Raw genomic sequence first — 16,062 nt, 5'->3', positions numbered from 1 at the left:
TTGAATATTATAATCTCTAGATGATGATGATGATGATAATTGTCTACCACTCATTGTAGCACGGAAACTAAGTCCGATAGCAGTGGGCGCTCCTCACTGTTTGATTTGATCAAGCTTAATAACCTCTGATTGTTCTCAACATGTCACTGTATGAAAGGCCAAAAACGGGTTTGGTGGATCGATCCACGGGATGGTAGAGAATCTCCTTCAGCCACATGATCATACAAAAACGAGGCGTCCGACAGAAGGATACCCCAATGAGTGTGGAGAAGAGCCCGCCCTTTTCCAACGAGATGTTAACAACAGGGAGATGACAATTTCACTCTCCCCATCCAAATCGCTTCAATCGGGTGCCCTCGCAATCCCAGCATTGTTTTGTATACAGGGTGCGTGACGAATTTTTGCAGTAAATTTCAAATAGTAATTTCTCATGCTTGTGCATCATGATTTAGATATATTTGGCAGCACTGGATAGCTTATACTGTTAGGTGTAAGATTTAAACAAACAATGTTGAGTAAACGTAAAGATGTCGAAACAAGAGAGCAATCTGTCAGCCGTTGTCGCTTTGTTGCGCGCCGGAGTATGCATGAAAGAAATAATTCGGTCAGTAAATGTGTCTGAAAGAACAGTGTATAATATTAAAAAAGGCTTGGGAAGTGATAAGACGGAGCACCTGCTCATACTGCTAATAAAGCACAGAAATGGCTTACGGAAAATATTTCGTAAATTTGGGAGGAAGAAATTTGGCCCCCAAGCAGTCCCGATATCAATCCGTTGGATTATTTTGTATAGGGCGTCGTCCAACGGGATACCAATAGAACCCCTCACACCACACTTAAGTCGCTAAAAGCTAAAATAAAGGCAGTGATGACATCTATGGATCGAAACATTTTAAAACGTGCATACTGCAGTTTCCGGAAGCGTCTAACTACAGTCGTCGAAAGGGAAGGCAATTTTTTTGAATAAATTTACTTGCAACTTCCATATGTTGCGAAAGAAAATAAATCGCACAAAATTCATTGCTAGAATAACTAACTGGTGTATTTTTTCTCAAATATGCCATTTACTGTAAAATATCGTCACGCACCCTGTATATTATGAGCAATAATAAAAATTAAAATTTTAAAACGATCTCATAAACTTTCGCTGTTTCTTCAACCTTTTGTCCAATTTTCTCCGTGACTATTTGTGAACTCGTTGTCCTTATCTGCATCACTGCTAGTCGTTACTAGTCTCCCGAAACTCGCCCATGTTATTTCTTATGTGTTCTACAATATTTCGACGTCCATTATCTTTGTATGATGATCTTGAGTTCTTAGTTGCGTCTTATAAAACCGTAACACCAATGCGGAAAATGGACAATGTCTCCGGGTATTTTCTTAACGAGCATCACTCCATTGTCGTATCGCATGTGCTCCATTTTGCAGTTCTTCTTTCACTTTTACTTTGTTGACTCCATGGTATCGGAAAAGATATAGAGCATTTCTAGCTCAAATCGTTAAAAAAAATGTCAATTTTGTCTCGACCCCTTCTGATTTGAATGAAACATTGCTCACGTGTTCGCTGCTACTAATGGTTGCATTTTTCATTTAAGTATGATTTTTTCCTCCAGAGTAACTTTTGAAAAGGGCGTATAAAAAAATGGATTATTTTTTTTTCCAAAAAATCATAACTTGAAAACTATTGATCTGATCAAAACGGCATATGACAAGAAGTTTTAGGTAATTAAATTATCTTTGCGGAAAAAATACACTAAAAGAAAAAACTTCGTGAATTAGTATTTAAAAACGTAAAACGATGATTATCTCAAAACACCCCCCCTTCGATCTTTATAATTTTTTTTTTCAAGAAAATTGATGGAATACTCTTAAATTTCGTGAAAAGTGTGTGCTGGTAACTTTCTTAAAAAGAAAGCTGTAATTTTTTAAATTTTTGTTGATTTTTACAAGTTGATGAAAATGCATATTTTTTTATAAAATAATAATTTATTTGGATTCTACGCATAATTTTCGATAACTTTGCATAAAGAAACTTTTTTCCTAAGTCCAGCCGTTCTCAAGTTAATGCGAATTAAAAAAATATAATTATAACAATTTTCAACATATTAGGCCATTTTCAAATGTTCGTTGAGATGTCCAGCAACGAGATTTTATTTCATGATTGTATATTAAAAACCAAACAATTCATTCTCAGATATGGTAGCTGTCAGACTTACCCGTTTCTATCTAGAGGCAGCGGAAGAGAAGCACATTGATGTGGTCAAATGAAAGATTTGTTGAGATAAGAAACAGTATATATTTATTATTTTATTTTACAACTCATATTATTTGAATACATTGAATAATTTGGGTGTATCGTTTGAATTAGAGAATATTTTTACTGCAATTTGGTTGTTTGAAACTGGAATATAGCAATGATATTTTCGAGTTCCAGGAATTGGTTTCACTTTCTTAAAAATTGGATCAAATTCCGTGTCAGCCTTTTTGTATTCTTCCGTAGAAACATAACAAAATGACATTTTTGTTTGAAGATCTTCTTTACGACTATTTGCCCAGTCGTACAGTTGTTTAGGGTTCGTTATAGGGTGCTCGTGTTGCTTAGCTAAACTTGCTCTGGTTGCCATTCTCTTAAGGGTACCGCCAATCGCATCACAAGGACCTTTGCCGTGTGAAGTTGCAAAAAAATTCCATTCCATTTCTACATTATGCTTATCTTTAAATCCACAAAGGCTAGCAAATTTTTTTATGTTTTTGTATTGTGATGCTGCTCTATCTAACATAAAAATACACTTTTGGACCGTTATTTGCGACTTTAAAAATTCTAATAATTTTGAGATAAACAACTGAACTGCTACTGTGTCATGCTTTGAAATTGATTTAGGTAGAGGTTTACAACACTTGAAATTGTTATCCATCGAAAAAAAACTACTTGCTTTTTAACTTGAAACGCTAAGAAAGATGAACTGAATGGAACAGGTGAAGAACTTGACTTAAATGATCTTTATTTCTTGTATTGTGTGGTTTACATGTATACCTTATCAAGTGACACAGATGCGTCTTTTCAGCTTTAGTTCCTTTTCAATTAAAATTATTATTAATTACAGTTCCTAGTCCTATCAGGCCTGTTTTAAGAATGACCACCTTGGTGGAATTGGTTTGTTTAAAATTTGAAAAAAGGAGACTACTTATAACTACTATTTACAACTACAACTAACCTACAACTACTATATATATGTTCAGATAAAATACATTTTTGTGCAAATTTAGTCTTAATTTCGTTAATTCGGGAATCTATTTTGGCAATGCCTGCCTCTTCATGTAAATTTGTTATTCTAGTGTCGAAAGGACGATCAAGAACCATCCTCAGCACTCTATTCTGAGTGATTTGGATTTTGTTCCTGTGAGTCTGTGCACATGATTCCCTCAGGGGAGCTGCATAGAGGATCGCAGGTGCTATGATTTGTTTGTAGACAGCCAGTTTGTTCACCCTTGAGAGGCGGGATCTGCGGCAAATCAGCGGATACAGAACAGGTGAAGAACGTCCCAATATATATATATATATGTATATATGTAGCAGAATAATTACAATGTTGACATTAAACCTATCTTCATTAGGTACAATTGATTATAGCAAACTTTTTTGAGTGTGAGTGTAAGAAGCCTCCACGGGGTGCCTTTTTATGTAGTTGTGATATCGCGGGATGAGCTCTTAAGGCACAATATGGTATACGTCAGAGAAGTACCTAGAGAATTTATCTCAATTACAGGTTTAATAACATATTTGTTTACCTGTTTATGTTTTGAGCCTCTGTTATGACATACACAATTCTATCCAGGTATACAACTAATAGAGGACAGAAAAAAGGCACATGAGTGGGTTTGTTGATTATTTGGGTATATTTGAGAGTAATTACTTATAAATTTGTTTCTTTTCTGCTGCGTCTAAATAGAAACGGGTAAGTCTGACAGCTACCATATTTGAGAATGAATTGTTTGTTTTTTAATATATATTCATGGAAAAACATCTCGTTGCTGGACATCACGACTAACATTTGAAAATGGCCCAAAATGTAGAAAATTATAATTATTTTTTTTTAAATTGCATTAACTTGAGAACGGCTGGACTTGGGGAAAAAGTTTCTATACGCAAAGTTTTTGAAAATTATGCGTAAAATCCAAATAAATTACTATTTTACTAAAAAATATGCAATTTCACCAACTTGTAATAACCAACAAAAACTTCAAAAATTATGGATTTTTTTTTAAGATAGTTACCAGCATACACTCTTCACCAAATATTAGGGCATTTTTTCAGTTTTCTTGAAAAAAATAAATTATAAAGATCGAAGGGGGGGTGTTTTGAGATAATCATCGTTTTACGTTTTTAAATACTAATTTACTAAGTTTTTCTTTCAGTGTTTTTTTTTCCGCAAAGATAATTTAACTACCTAAAACTTCTTCTGATTTGTCATTTTGATCAGATCAATAGTTTTCAAGTTATGATTTTTTGAAAAAAAAATAATCCATTTTTTTATACGCCCTTTTCAAAAGTTACTCTGGAGGAAAAAATCATATTTAAATGAAAAATGCAACCATTAGTAGCAGCAAACACGTGAGAAATGTTTCATTCAAATCGGAAACACTCATGACCAACCGGTTTGCGTTTTGGGCTGGAAATGCTCTATAGATATATACATTATTAGCAATGATGTGATATAAACACAAAGGGATGGCCGTTCAGAATGGTTCAACGGATGTGAAATGAGGGAACATTTAAATTTAACACGATTTAAAGTATTTCAATGTAACATTACATTTGTTCACTAACAATTAACACATTTTTCAATATGTTATCCTAACTGATTTATGGAAGAATTTACTTGTGTTTCATACAATTAGTATCAATGTTACATCATATCGTATAATTCAAGTGATCTTCGCACATTTCGCCACATTTCGTTCAGGCTCTTTGGAACTACATGTGATGAAATATGAAACGCACCTTTTAAAGTGAATTCCACATACCAATGTTCATTACTAACTCATATTTGAAATCAGCCTCGACCAACCTGGCAGAACGCGCCCTAACCCTCACTGAACCAAAGGGCTGGGGATTATTATAATCACTAGAAATAGCCTAAACAGAATGTTCCCATGCACACAAGCATTGTGTAGTGAGAAAATTGTGAACATTGTAAACGGAACTCAAATTTGTGTAGGATTAAATGGCCGTGTAGTGAGAGAATCCGAACTTACCAGCATCCTTCTTAATATCCTTTACAACTTTACCGACAGACAGAAACTTCCTTCCTGCTGATAATTTCAGTGAAGCTTCATAAAAAAATGCGGTTCCCTTATGTTGCCGCAGTTTGTTTATGAAGCTATACTGAAATTATGGGGAACTTACTGGAAGCTTTAAGAACTTCAAAGCGGTTCCGAAAAACTACAGAAACTTTTAAGAAGCTCTTAGAAACATAGATAACTTAAGAAGTTCTAAGTACCTCAGAAAATCTAGAGATCTTTGCGGAATTTCAGAGATCTTAAAAGCAGTTGCTGTAACTTTAGTCCATACTTTTGGAGCAGTTTGATGATGCATAATTGTGACTCAGAAAAGTTCAGGATAATTTAAAAAAAAATCGAAAACCCTTAAGATTTTTCGAGAATTTCAGAAAGTTTAAGAAGACTTCTGAAATATTTCTCAAAAGTTATTTGAAAACTTTCAAAGACGGCATATTGATAATTTTACCAGATCCAAAATGGCCAAATTTTAGCAAAAATGTGTATCATTGCCCATAACAAACAATTCTGCAAAGTTTCATGAAAATCGGAGATGGTCGAGTTTTTTCATTCGTCATTTGGCGTGGAACTGCTCTATACTTAAAATATTTTTCGCAATTCTATTGAAATATTCCTCAAAATTTCGTTGGAACTATCCTCCGAATTCAATTTTCTTTAAATTTTCCTCGGAATTTCAAAGTATTCGCCAACGACTTATAAGTAATGTCCAACGGCTTATACTCCGGATTCGTTTTGTCCCACAAAATTATCATCAGAATGTCCTTGGAATTTTCTTCTGAAGTTCGCAGGAGTTCTGCTGCACAGAAATTCCTATGAATTTTCATTCAAACTTAATTTGAATTCAATTCAGGGTTTTCTTGAAATTCTTCTCAAGACTATCTCAGGCTTCACAAGAAATCTAAAATTCTTCAGAACTACCTTGGAAGCAGATTACACTTGATGTTTTTCTCATAGACTTTGTCGGAGATTGTCGAAGATGCAGTTCCTCACCCTAAAGGGTCTGGGCTCAATCCCAGTCGGCACCACCGGGATTTTCAAAGCTATAACATATCTGATCACGCCTAGTAATGTTAAGCTGTTGGTCTCCGGTCCATGATTTTAAGGGTCGATAGGTAGGGTCCAGGTGTGGGAGTTGCCTCCCTGGCGTCGGTAGCATTGGTACTCAGTACGGAAACGGTCTTAGAATCCCCATTCTCCCACGTAGACAATCATCTTCTAAAATGTCCCTACGTCGTCCCGGCGAAGTCGTCGAAACAAAAACGGAGGGAAAATCGATATTGCGCCGTGATAACGATTGACGTCAAGAACGCATTCAATAGCGTTAGCTGGGAAGCTATCGCCAAAGCGTTGCACAGAATGAGTGTCCCTGTTGGCTATCTTGCGAAGAGATACTTCCAGAACCGGGTACTGCTGATGAATGAGACAGACATGGGACTAAGATCGATTAGGATCTCTTCATGTGTTCCACAAAGCTCCATCCTTGATCCAATGATGTACAACGGTAAAGCTGCCCTAAGATGTCTAGATCGTTGGCTTTGTTGACGACGTCGTCTTAACGGTAACAGGCGAGATGCTAGAAGAAGTGTAATTGCTAATAATCGAGGCGATTGAAACGGTTGAGAAGTGTGGCCTCATTCGTTTGTCTTTTCATCTTGGATATATAATGTGGACACAGGATGCAATTAGCGATACTGCAGATAGCCCTCCACAAAACAGTAGTGCTATTGGTCAGTAACTGCAAAGCGGGGCATCCCCCGAGAGCATAATATCAACAATCAATACGAAGCTAACAATTTTAAATTGGCTCATTACTTGACTAGCTCATTGGTCCCAAGTACATCTAGAAGCGTACGTCATTCTCGTGTTTGTTTTGATTCGCCTTATAAATTTTACAGAGGTTAATGAACGGTTCATGGATTTTCGTACGTTTCGAGGGGTGCTTCAATTAGCTTGAGACCAGAGGTCTGGTGCCTACTTCCTGAGCCAAAAGATTGAGCATGTTTCTTCGGGACCCCTGGTTTTAGTGTTAGTTTATGATAATATGCTATAGCCTCGAAGCGCGTGCAGAAATACCTGGAGTGATGATCGATGACCGAGTAAACTTCAACAGCCACGACGACTTTGTCTATGAGATGGCGGCGGTAACTAGAATGATGCCGAACAACTTGTTGTGCCGATTGTTCCGATCCGTATTTACACTATACTTTTTGTTTTTGCAGGTGGCTAGTAGGTCCTGTGCTATTCGTCGAAAATGTCGAAAGACTCAGATATGATACTTACTTAGCTATTGTCGGATTAACCCAGTTATCCATGATTCAGCTGATAGTTATATTACTCGAAAAGGCGTGAAGTAAAAAAAAGCACCAGAGCTAGATATTACGCACCTTCCAGGTTCAACACATTTTGCAGGCCCAAATTTTGTTTGTGTGTGGCCAGGCGAGGTTTCTTTTTACAGTATTTGTGAAATTTAGAGCAACATGTGAAAAAAGGTTGTGTTCCATTACCCAGAATGTCGTTACTCCAAATATCACTTACCGAACGCCATTACCTCGAATGAGATTCTGCCTTCTTTTAGTTGTTGCTCGTTCTTTCACATTCGGGGTGATGGCGTTCGGGGATATTCATGGTAATGCAGCGCAATCGTGTAAAGGGCCAATGAGATTTCCATCTGTCTCATTGGCCCTTTTTTTTGATTGCGCTTTATGCGTCGATTACTCACGAATCACAACACGCATCCGCAAAACTAATAATACCATCTGATAGAGCACCAAATGCTTCTGTTGGTTTGCCTGAATGAGTCTTAATCCGCGCGCAATCGATGCTTGAAGTCATTGTTTACATTTGACATATAGGCTCTTATGACATGTTGCCCTGTTAGTAAAAATTTGCTCATTACAGAAAGGTCTTAAAATGAAAAATTTGTTGCTGAACAAAGTTGACACCAAACATTTACATCTAATGAAACCAATCGTGTGTTAATCAATATTCTTTCTCTTCCTTTTCTCAGGCCAAAAGTGCAAGCGCAACGTAAGTTCGCTCAAGGACAAGGCGCCGCATCAACGTCAGCATATCTCAACTTTAGCACCAATCCAACAAATGCAACTAAAGATGCACAAAATCGAACCCAAAGTGGATCCGATGCCGGTCCGATTCCGGAATTGCTACCTAACATACGTCCGAATACGGAAGACTTCCTAACATTTCTTTGCTTCCGTGGAACTCCGGTGCTTCCACCCAGCTTAGATTTCTTCAATACAGCGGCACAACAACAACAACAACAAGCTTCCGCTTCTGGTAGCAGACCGACTGCATCAACGTCAACAACTGTTACGAAAACTGGCGAAACATCTACGCAACAGCTAGATGAACCACCCGCAAAGAAAGAAGAACCGGAAAAGGTCAAAAAGAGTTCCACTGTTGTTGCGTCTCCGACCACCGCCAAAGAAAACGATAAAAAGGAAGACAAGTCTGGTACAGCCCAGGAAAAGCCTGCTTTCATGCCGTTCGCTGTGAGAAAGCGGGCCGAGCAACATCCGGAAAATAGACGAGTTCAAACCGTACAAGCGTTAAGAAAAAAGTACCATGAACAACGAATGGCCAAACTGCGAGTTACAGCGTACAACAAACAGACAAGAGCTGGCAACATGAAAAATAGGTTAGACCTTGATGAAGAAGGAGAAAAACTGGAAGAGACTGCGGAGAATAAAAAAGATCAAATAGAGACGGCTAAAAAAGAGAAACTAAATCCAGCAAAAAAGAAAGCAGGCAAGAGAAAGTCGCAAAAAAAATCTGCGAAAGAAGCCGATGTGGAGAAGATACAGGAATTGATTGATGTTAAGGTAGTTTTAAACAAAGATGATGTTGAAATGAAGAACAGGGAAGTAAGCGACGACAAGAACATTGAGGAAGAATCACCCAAGAAAGAAGCCAAGGAGGATGCTCCGAAAGGAAGAGCGAAAGGTGGCAAAAAGAAATCGTTGGATGCAGAGGAAACAGGAAAGCGTACTACTAGGTTATCTGCCCTCAGAAGTCCTCCGGCAAGATCGGCTTCTCCGGCCAAATTACCAACCAATTCTCCAACTATAATTGTGTCGAAACCGAAGGAACCTGAACCACCCGTAGAGCAGGAGTTCTCGTCGGATGATGATGAACCTCTTCTGAAAAGAGCAGCTGCTAGGAAAAAAGCAAATGCTAAAACAGTGAATGCGAAGAAAGGTCGGAAATCGGAACCATTACCAGAGAAATCACCAGAAGAACTTCCGGAAAAGAAGGCTCGAAGGTCAGAATCTGTCAGTAGAAAATCAGATGTTAGTTCGAAAAAATCCGAACTTCCCGTTGTGGAGGCTCCACCCGTTCAGAAGAGGATTCCTCGTGGTAGGAAAAAGAAAGAATCTCCTCCGCCATATTCAGTTCCGGTTTCAGTAGATAGAAAGAACGAAAAGAAAACGCCGACTCCTATTCCTAAAGTGGAACCGGTTGTTATTAAGGAACAAGTTGTGGAAAAACCTAAGCCTTCACCGGAGAAGGAACCAGTCCAATCCCCACTTCCAGAATCTGCTTCAAAAACTACACCAAAGAAGGGTACCACTAGAAAGAAAAAAGTCGAACCAGCCACTACGCCTGAAATACCAGCAGTCGAGGAGAAAAAGTCGAAGAAGACTCCCGAGCCAGTGGCCGAGGTTAGCTCTCGACCTAGCCGTAAAACAAAGGAAGCAGCAACACTGTATATGGAACTGATTGGACGTAAGTTGAACCATGATGACAAATCCGACGATGATGCTTCGTCGTTAGACAGCTTGGAGCTTCCAAATGTGCGCAAACTAGAACAGATGGAAAACGAACTGAAGGCTAATGCAGGCAAGAAAGAGCCAAAGCCTAGTTTGGCTAAAAAGGGAAGAAAGAAGAAAGAGCTCGAAGAAGCAAAACCAAAAGTAGAAGTACCGAAGGAAGCAATTGAAAAAGTTAACGATAGCAACCAACAGCAAGAAGAATCGAAACCGGTGGAAAAAAGCTTTAGCGATTCTGACGAGGAACCTCTGGCAACTAAATTTCAACGCAAGAAAAGTCAGATTCGACAAAAACAGAAAGAGAAAGCTAAAGCTAGGAAGTCTCCGGTGAAAAAGACCCCTGCAAAATCTTCGCCTGTCAAGGAACCTCCGATAGAACCAACAATTGAGGAAGTGAAACCTGAGGAATTGGCACCCGAAAACAAACCTTCCAACGCTAGCGTTCCGTCACCAACGGTTGAACGACTTCCTTCCCCAGCTCCTATAGCAGCAACTGTAGTGAAAACTCCTACAAAATTGTCGACGCCTCCAAAAACTTCAAGCCCTAAAGTTGCTACTCCACAAATGCTCAGCCTTCCGCATCAGCTTACCAGTCCGGAAGTCGTTCGATCACCTGTCACGGACGATCTGAATTCCACGCGTGTCAACAAGTCCCACGACAATACATTCCAATCGACGGCAGCCGAAACTAGCACCTCCCCTACGAAGCAGCCGACAGCGCAGCCTCAGCAACCTTTTATTCGTGCAATCAAACCTCTCTCCAGACCACTACCGGAAATATTCTCAGAAAAACCCACAACTCCTGCCCAGCCGGAGGTGCCCTTCAATCGAAATGTGAAAAATGACTTAAATATGGATGAATCGGATTTCCTCAAGGGTTTTGAACCAACCTCACCGACATCACCCGTGGCACCGAAAACAAATTCGCTTCTCGGAAATTTGCTCCCGAGCAAAGAGGAATCGGAGAAAATATTTGGGATTGCTAGTGTGAGTTTAGCGCAGAGCTCCGGTCCGCTGGATACAAAGTGTACTTTGGGCAAGTGTGGTTCAGTGCATAAACCGCCGTTGGGTCCTCCTGTGTTGACTGAATCACTGCTTGGTGGCCATTTATCTCCGCGAGATAGGCGGAAAACCAAAGTCAACATGACCCACGAGCAGATCCAAAAATGGATTGATGAAACCTCTTGGTCACCTGTGCCAGACGATCTTGATGGTGTGATGCATTCTCTTGATGGTGAATCAAAATCTCTCGAAACATCTAAGAGGCCTGTTCCCACACCTCCGGTAGCTGCTTGGGAGAAGTTGGTTGAAAGTAAACCGGAGCCTTCTCCGGTCGCAGACATGCCAGCTCTTGCTACAGCACAGCCCAAGAAGGAAGAGGAAGCTAAACCACCAACTCCTCAACCAAGTGGAAGTGCTTCAAGGGGACCTACTTTGAAGGCGAAGCCTGTAACGGTAAAACCAGAAAAGGAAGTCGAAAAGGAACCTGTACTGGACGCTCCTAAAGTCCTGGAAAAGAAACCTCCCAAAGAAGAAGTCAAGGAAGAGGAAAAGATTAAATCTCCGGTCCCGGCTAAAGTGCGTACACCTTCTCCAGTGAAAAAGGACACGAAGAAAGAAACCAAGAAAGTGAAAACGGAACCTACGGCGACGGCAACGGTGACATCTACGACACCCACGGCAACCGCCACAACAGCTACAACCACTCCTGCTGCTCTTGGAGGTAAATTTCAATGTAACTCGTTTATTTTGGTGATAGGTACACTAGACGTTTGCTAACTGAAAGAAGCTTCAGTGACAGGACATTTAACTGCAAAATTTGTCCATTTTTTCAAAATGTCAAGATGAACCACAATCAAAAAATAATTCACGTCAGGATTACGTGAAAATATAGATAGCTTTCGTCCATCCCTTTCTTCACGTAAGAACTACGTGATTCTATGGAAGATTTATCCCCTCTTCATTGAATGAAGCGAACCGTCTTTTCACGTGAAAGATCCGTGATTTGATTGATAGTTTTGACGGTATTTTCAGATAATTATTTTACTGCCCACTCGGAAATGCTATCATAAGTTAATTAAATTGCATCTCCCTGTTTGTTGCGTTCTATCAAAAGTTGAGTTCTATCAAAAGTTGAGTTCCTTGCAAATAATCGCATATCAGTTCCATCTTTGCTTGATTTCCTATCCATATGGGACTGTTGTGCGATTATGGGTAGACTACACTCAAAAAATTTATCACATATCTAATGGATGAAATCCATGTGAATTTCACATAGCTTTCCTGTGATCACATAGCAGCAAATCCCACCACAAAATCACATGAATATTATGAGGCCGATGAAATTCGTTTGAAAAATCATATAAAATTCATGTGATCGCATAAATGTTATGTGAATTTCAGATGAATTCCATTAATTTTGATTATGGATGAAAATCATGTGCGTTTCCAATGGAAGCTACATTAAAACTATTTTCGGTGTAGCTTCATTGTTGTATGATTTGTGGGAGCTTACTTGCGTGGCCTTAAACTTTTAAGCGAAGGAAAAATAGGGTAAATGTTGGCTTCGGCACCCATTGACTGTTTTCGGCAACCAAAATTTAAACGATAATTTCACTATGTTTTCCCATCAACACACTTCCCTGAATGTATTCAAACGATTCTTTAGTCTTTCAGCTTCAATCTGATTATATTTGTACGACCGAGCAATCCTATTATGCCAGATTTTTCTTCAAATGAAGTATACGCACTACAAAATGGGGCTGGTTTCGAGTTGCCAATAATAGAACAGCTGGTTAACACGCAGTTCTAATGGGAAGGTTGCCGAAGAAAAAGAGGCTGCCGACAATAGTCACACTCACCTGAGAAGTTTGGAGCGTTGTAAAATCGCTTTCAAACCGGTTTGAAAAATTCTGTCGATTGGAATGGATAGAGAAGCAAGCAGCAGATGAATGTTAACAAACAGACACGTGATATATGTGCGTAACGCTGACAAAATGCTAATAGAAGTGCGGACGCTGCTTAGATTGACGAGAATACGTAAATTCCCCTATGTCAAAATTTTTATTTTCGGGCAAATGGCATTCGAGCTAGTGATATTCGGCTTAGTGCCATTCGGGCTAGTGTTATAAAACCTCCGGATTGGTAATCGGAATTCACTTTAGATGAGAAACTTTTTGGCGTTAAACATGAAAATAAAACCTTTCTGTACGATTAGTTAGTCAAGTATAGGTTATTATTACAAACTATCAAACTCACGGCACGTTTCATGTCTTATTCTTGTTGCCTTCTCACAATCCAGCAACTGCACCGGCATCCGCGGATCGAAAGCCGATATACAAGCAGGGAAGAACTCCCGTTTACAAACAAGAGGCCTTAAAACCGACAGCAAAAGCACCAAATTCTACGACATCCAACAAGTTCGGGGCATTCTCGCCGGATAACGAAGCAAGTGTGTATTCTTTTGACAATGAAGACAACTTCACACCGTTGGCAACACCCTTCCGGCGGCATGGCCGTAGGGAGTCGTGCAATTCATCGGTAAGGGACGAGGTGCAAGCCCCAGCTGTTCAGCAAAGCAAAAAACAAACGACGCAAGACGAAAAGGCTGCGTCTAGTTCAACATTCCAAAAACCCGTCAATCTAGGTACGCCGACTAAATCTGCAGTGCAACCTGCAGTTAGTTTAACCCTCAGTCCAGAAGAGGGTGCCAAGTCGGCTGCAATAGCTGTCCCACTTGATAGTAAAGCGGAAGCATCGAAAAAGACGCCGGAAGAAAAGAAACCAGCCACTGACGAGTCCGATGATGATGGACATACGTTCTACATTCCTTTGCAAGGACCGAATGCCGCCGGAAGTGGTAAAACGGATCAGCTTATCCAAGGGGTGGCAGTAAAATTGGGAACTGAGGGTCCCGAGGGTCCTAACCAGAGGGTAATAATGCACGCCAAACTCGTCACCAAGGCACAAATGGGTTCCAACACAACACCCATCCCGGAATCGATGAACGTACAAGAGCTGGTCAAAAGTCTCATGGCGGCTGGTCCGGGAATGAGTAAAGATGGAATCTCCAAGATGGTTCCAGTTGGGACGGTTCAACCTCGGTTCAAATCAAGTGATTCTACAGTAGTTGATAAGACACCAGCTCCATCTGTATCGGCAGCAGTAGTTGCTCCTTCAACTCCAGCACCGGAAGACACCCGAGGAGGTCTCTCGCGTATCAACTCAAATTCGTCACTCAATTCATCGCAGAGATCGAAGAATGCTAAGGCGAAAGCAAAAATTGATACTCAAGTTCAACCGGACAATAACACGGCCTTCCCACGACGAGACGATCCTGCCCAAATGGTTGAGGCTCCCGTTTTTAAACCAAACGACAAAGAATTCCACGACCCAATAGAGTATATTGAAAGAATCGCTCCAGTTGCGGCTCGGTTCGGAATCTGTCGCATTATACCGCCGGCTAGCTTTAAACCCGAATGCCGGATAGCAGACGATATGCGCTTCATGGCCTATAATCAGTACGTACATAAAATGCTCCATCGGTGGGGACCAAGTGCTAAAGAGTATGCCGCGATCAAGAAATACCTGGCTACGCAAAGCATCAATTTGCAAAGTCCACCGTTGATCGGTGGCATGGAAGTAGATCTTCCAAGGCTGTATCACACTGTACAAGAGCTAGGTGGTTTGAAAGAAGTGATCGAAAAAAAGAAATGGGCTCGCGTTTCGGAGGATATGTGTTTTCCGAAAGCTGCTCACGATCGTGTTTCGAAACTCGATGACATTTACTGTAAGTATCTACTTCCGTACGACACTCTGTCACCGGCCGAAAGACAGAAACTATTCGATGAAGTGGAAGCAGACTGGGCCAAACGGGAAGCGAAAGCTCGTCGGAATGCTGATAAATGTGTTAGTTCTGACATACGCAACAGCGGAGATTCGGATGAGGATGAAGAGGATTCCAACGAGGAAGAGGAAGATGATGAACGCTCAATGGAGTGCATTATGAAGGGAAGAAATATGCCCTTGAATCAATTCTTCCGGATAGCACGGAATACGATGGCATTGTGGTTTAAGAATTCGGAACCGACCGTGGCCGACATCGAAAGTGAATACTGGCGACATGTTGCCGTTCGGGATAGTCATGTTTGCGTTCATTCTGGTTCTATTGATTCCAGTGCTTATGGGTTTGGATTTCCAGCGCCCAAAATTAAAGGTTCCTCGTGTGCGAAACATCCTTGGAATCTAAAAGTCCTTACCAATAACAGCAGCTCGATACTGCGTTCGCTTGGACCGGTGATGGGTATCACCATTCCGACGCTGCACGTGGGAATGCTCTTTAGCGCTTGTTGCTGGTATCGTGATCCTCATGGTTTACCGTGGATCGAGTATCTGCATACCGGTGCCAGTAAAATCTGGTACGGCGTTCCCGATGATCAAAATTCAAACTTCCGGGCCGCTTTAACGCAATTAGTTCCAACGCATTGTCAAAACAAAACCATCTGGTTACCCTGCGACACGGCAATGGTTCCACCACATATGCTAACCGACCGGAATGTTTCGCTCTGTCGAACTGAACAGCAACCTGGCCAATTTGTGGTGGTATTCCCAAGAGCTTACACGTCCAGCCTCTGCTCCGGATATGCTGTTTCCGAGAGCGTATACTTTGCGTCCAGTTCATGGCTAGACACTGCAAAGGAGGATTTTAGGGTAAGTTGTTAGCATTTAGGTTAAATGATTAGGAATTAGTATCCACTTATGCTTTACATTGTAGGACATCCAAGAAAGTTGCGAACCAACCATGTTCTCCGTGGAACAACTAGTATTTGCCATTGCAAACGACCAGCGCAGCAATCACGACACCCTGGTGCAAATAATACCAACGATAAACGACATCTACGATAAGGAGAAACAGCAGCGCCAAACGATAAAGGTCAGTATATGCACGCATTCTCATTAAAAATCATGCCTTTCATTC

General features: G+C 40.5%; 2 protein-coding genes across 2 annotated transcripts in view; both read left to right on the top strand.

Moving 5' to 3' along the window:
• The window catches only part of LOC135698902 (splicing factor C9orf78), a 101,386-nt gene that overhangs the window by 54,036 nt on the left and 31,288 nt on the right, over window positions 1-16,062 (top strand). The window lies entirely within an intron of this gene.
• The window catches only part of Jarid2 (Jumonji, AT rich interactive domain 2), a 37,948-nt gene that overhangs the window by 20,062 nt on the left and 1,824 nt on the right, over window positions 1-16,062 (top strand). The window contains exons 2-4 of the mRNA XM_065218204.1: window positions 8,306-11,808; window positions 13,387-15,794; window positions 15,859-16,017. Coding sequence (XP_065074276.1) covers window positions 8,306-11,808; window positions 13,387-15,794; window positions 15,859-16,017 — 6,070 coding nt within the window. The remainder of the gene's footprint in view (window positions 1-8,305; window positions 11,809-13,386; window positions 15,795-15,858; window positions 16,018-16,062) is intronic.

Source organism: Ochlerotatus camptorhynchus, unplaced genomic scaffold (genome assembly GCF_037179485.1).
Source record: "Ochlerotatus camptorhynchus isolate MF236.1 unplaced genomic scaffold, CSIRO-AGI_Acam_v1.1 ptg000008l, whole genome shotgun sequence".
NCBI lineage: Eukaryota > Metazoa > Arthropoda > Insecta > Diptera > Culicidae > Ochlerotatus > Ochlerotatus camptorhynchus.
Note: the sequence above shows the minus strand (reverse complement) of the source record. Positions and strands in the feature narration are given on the sequence as shown.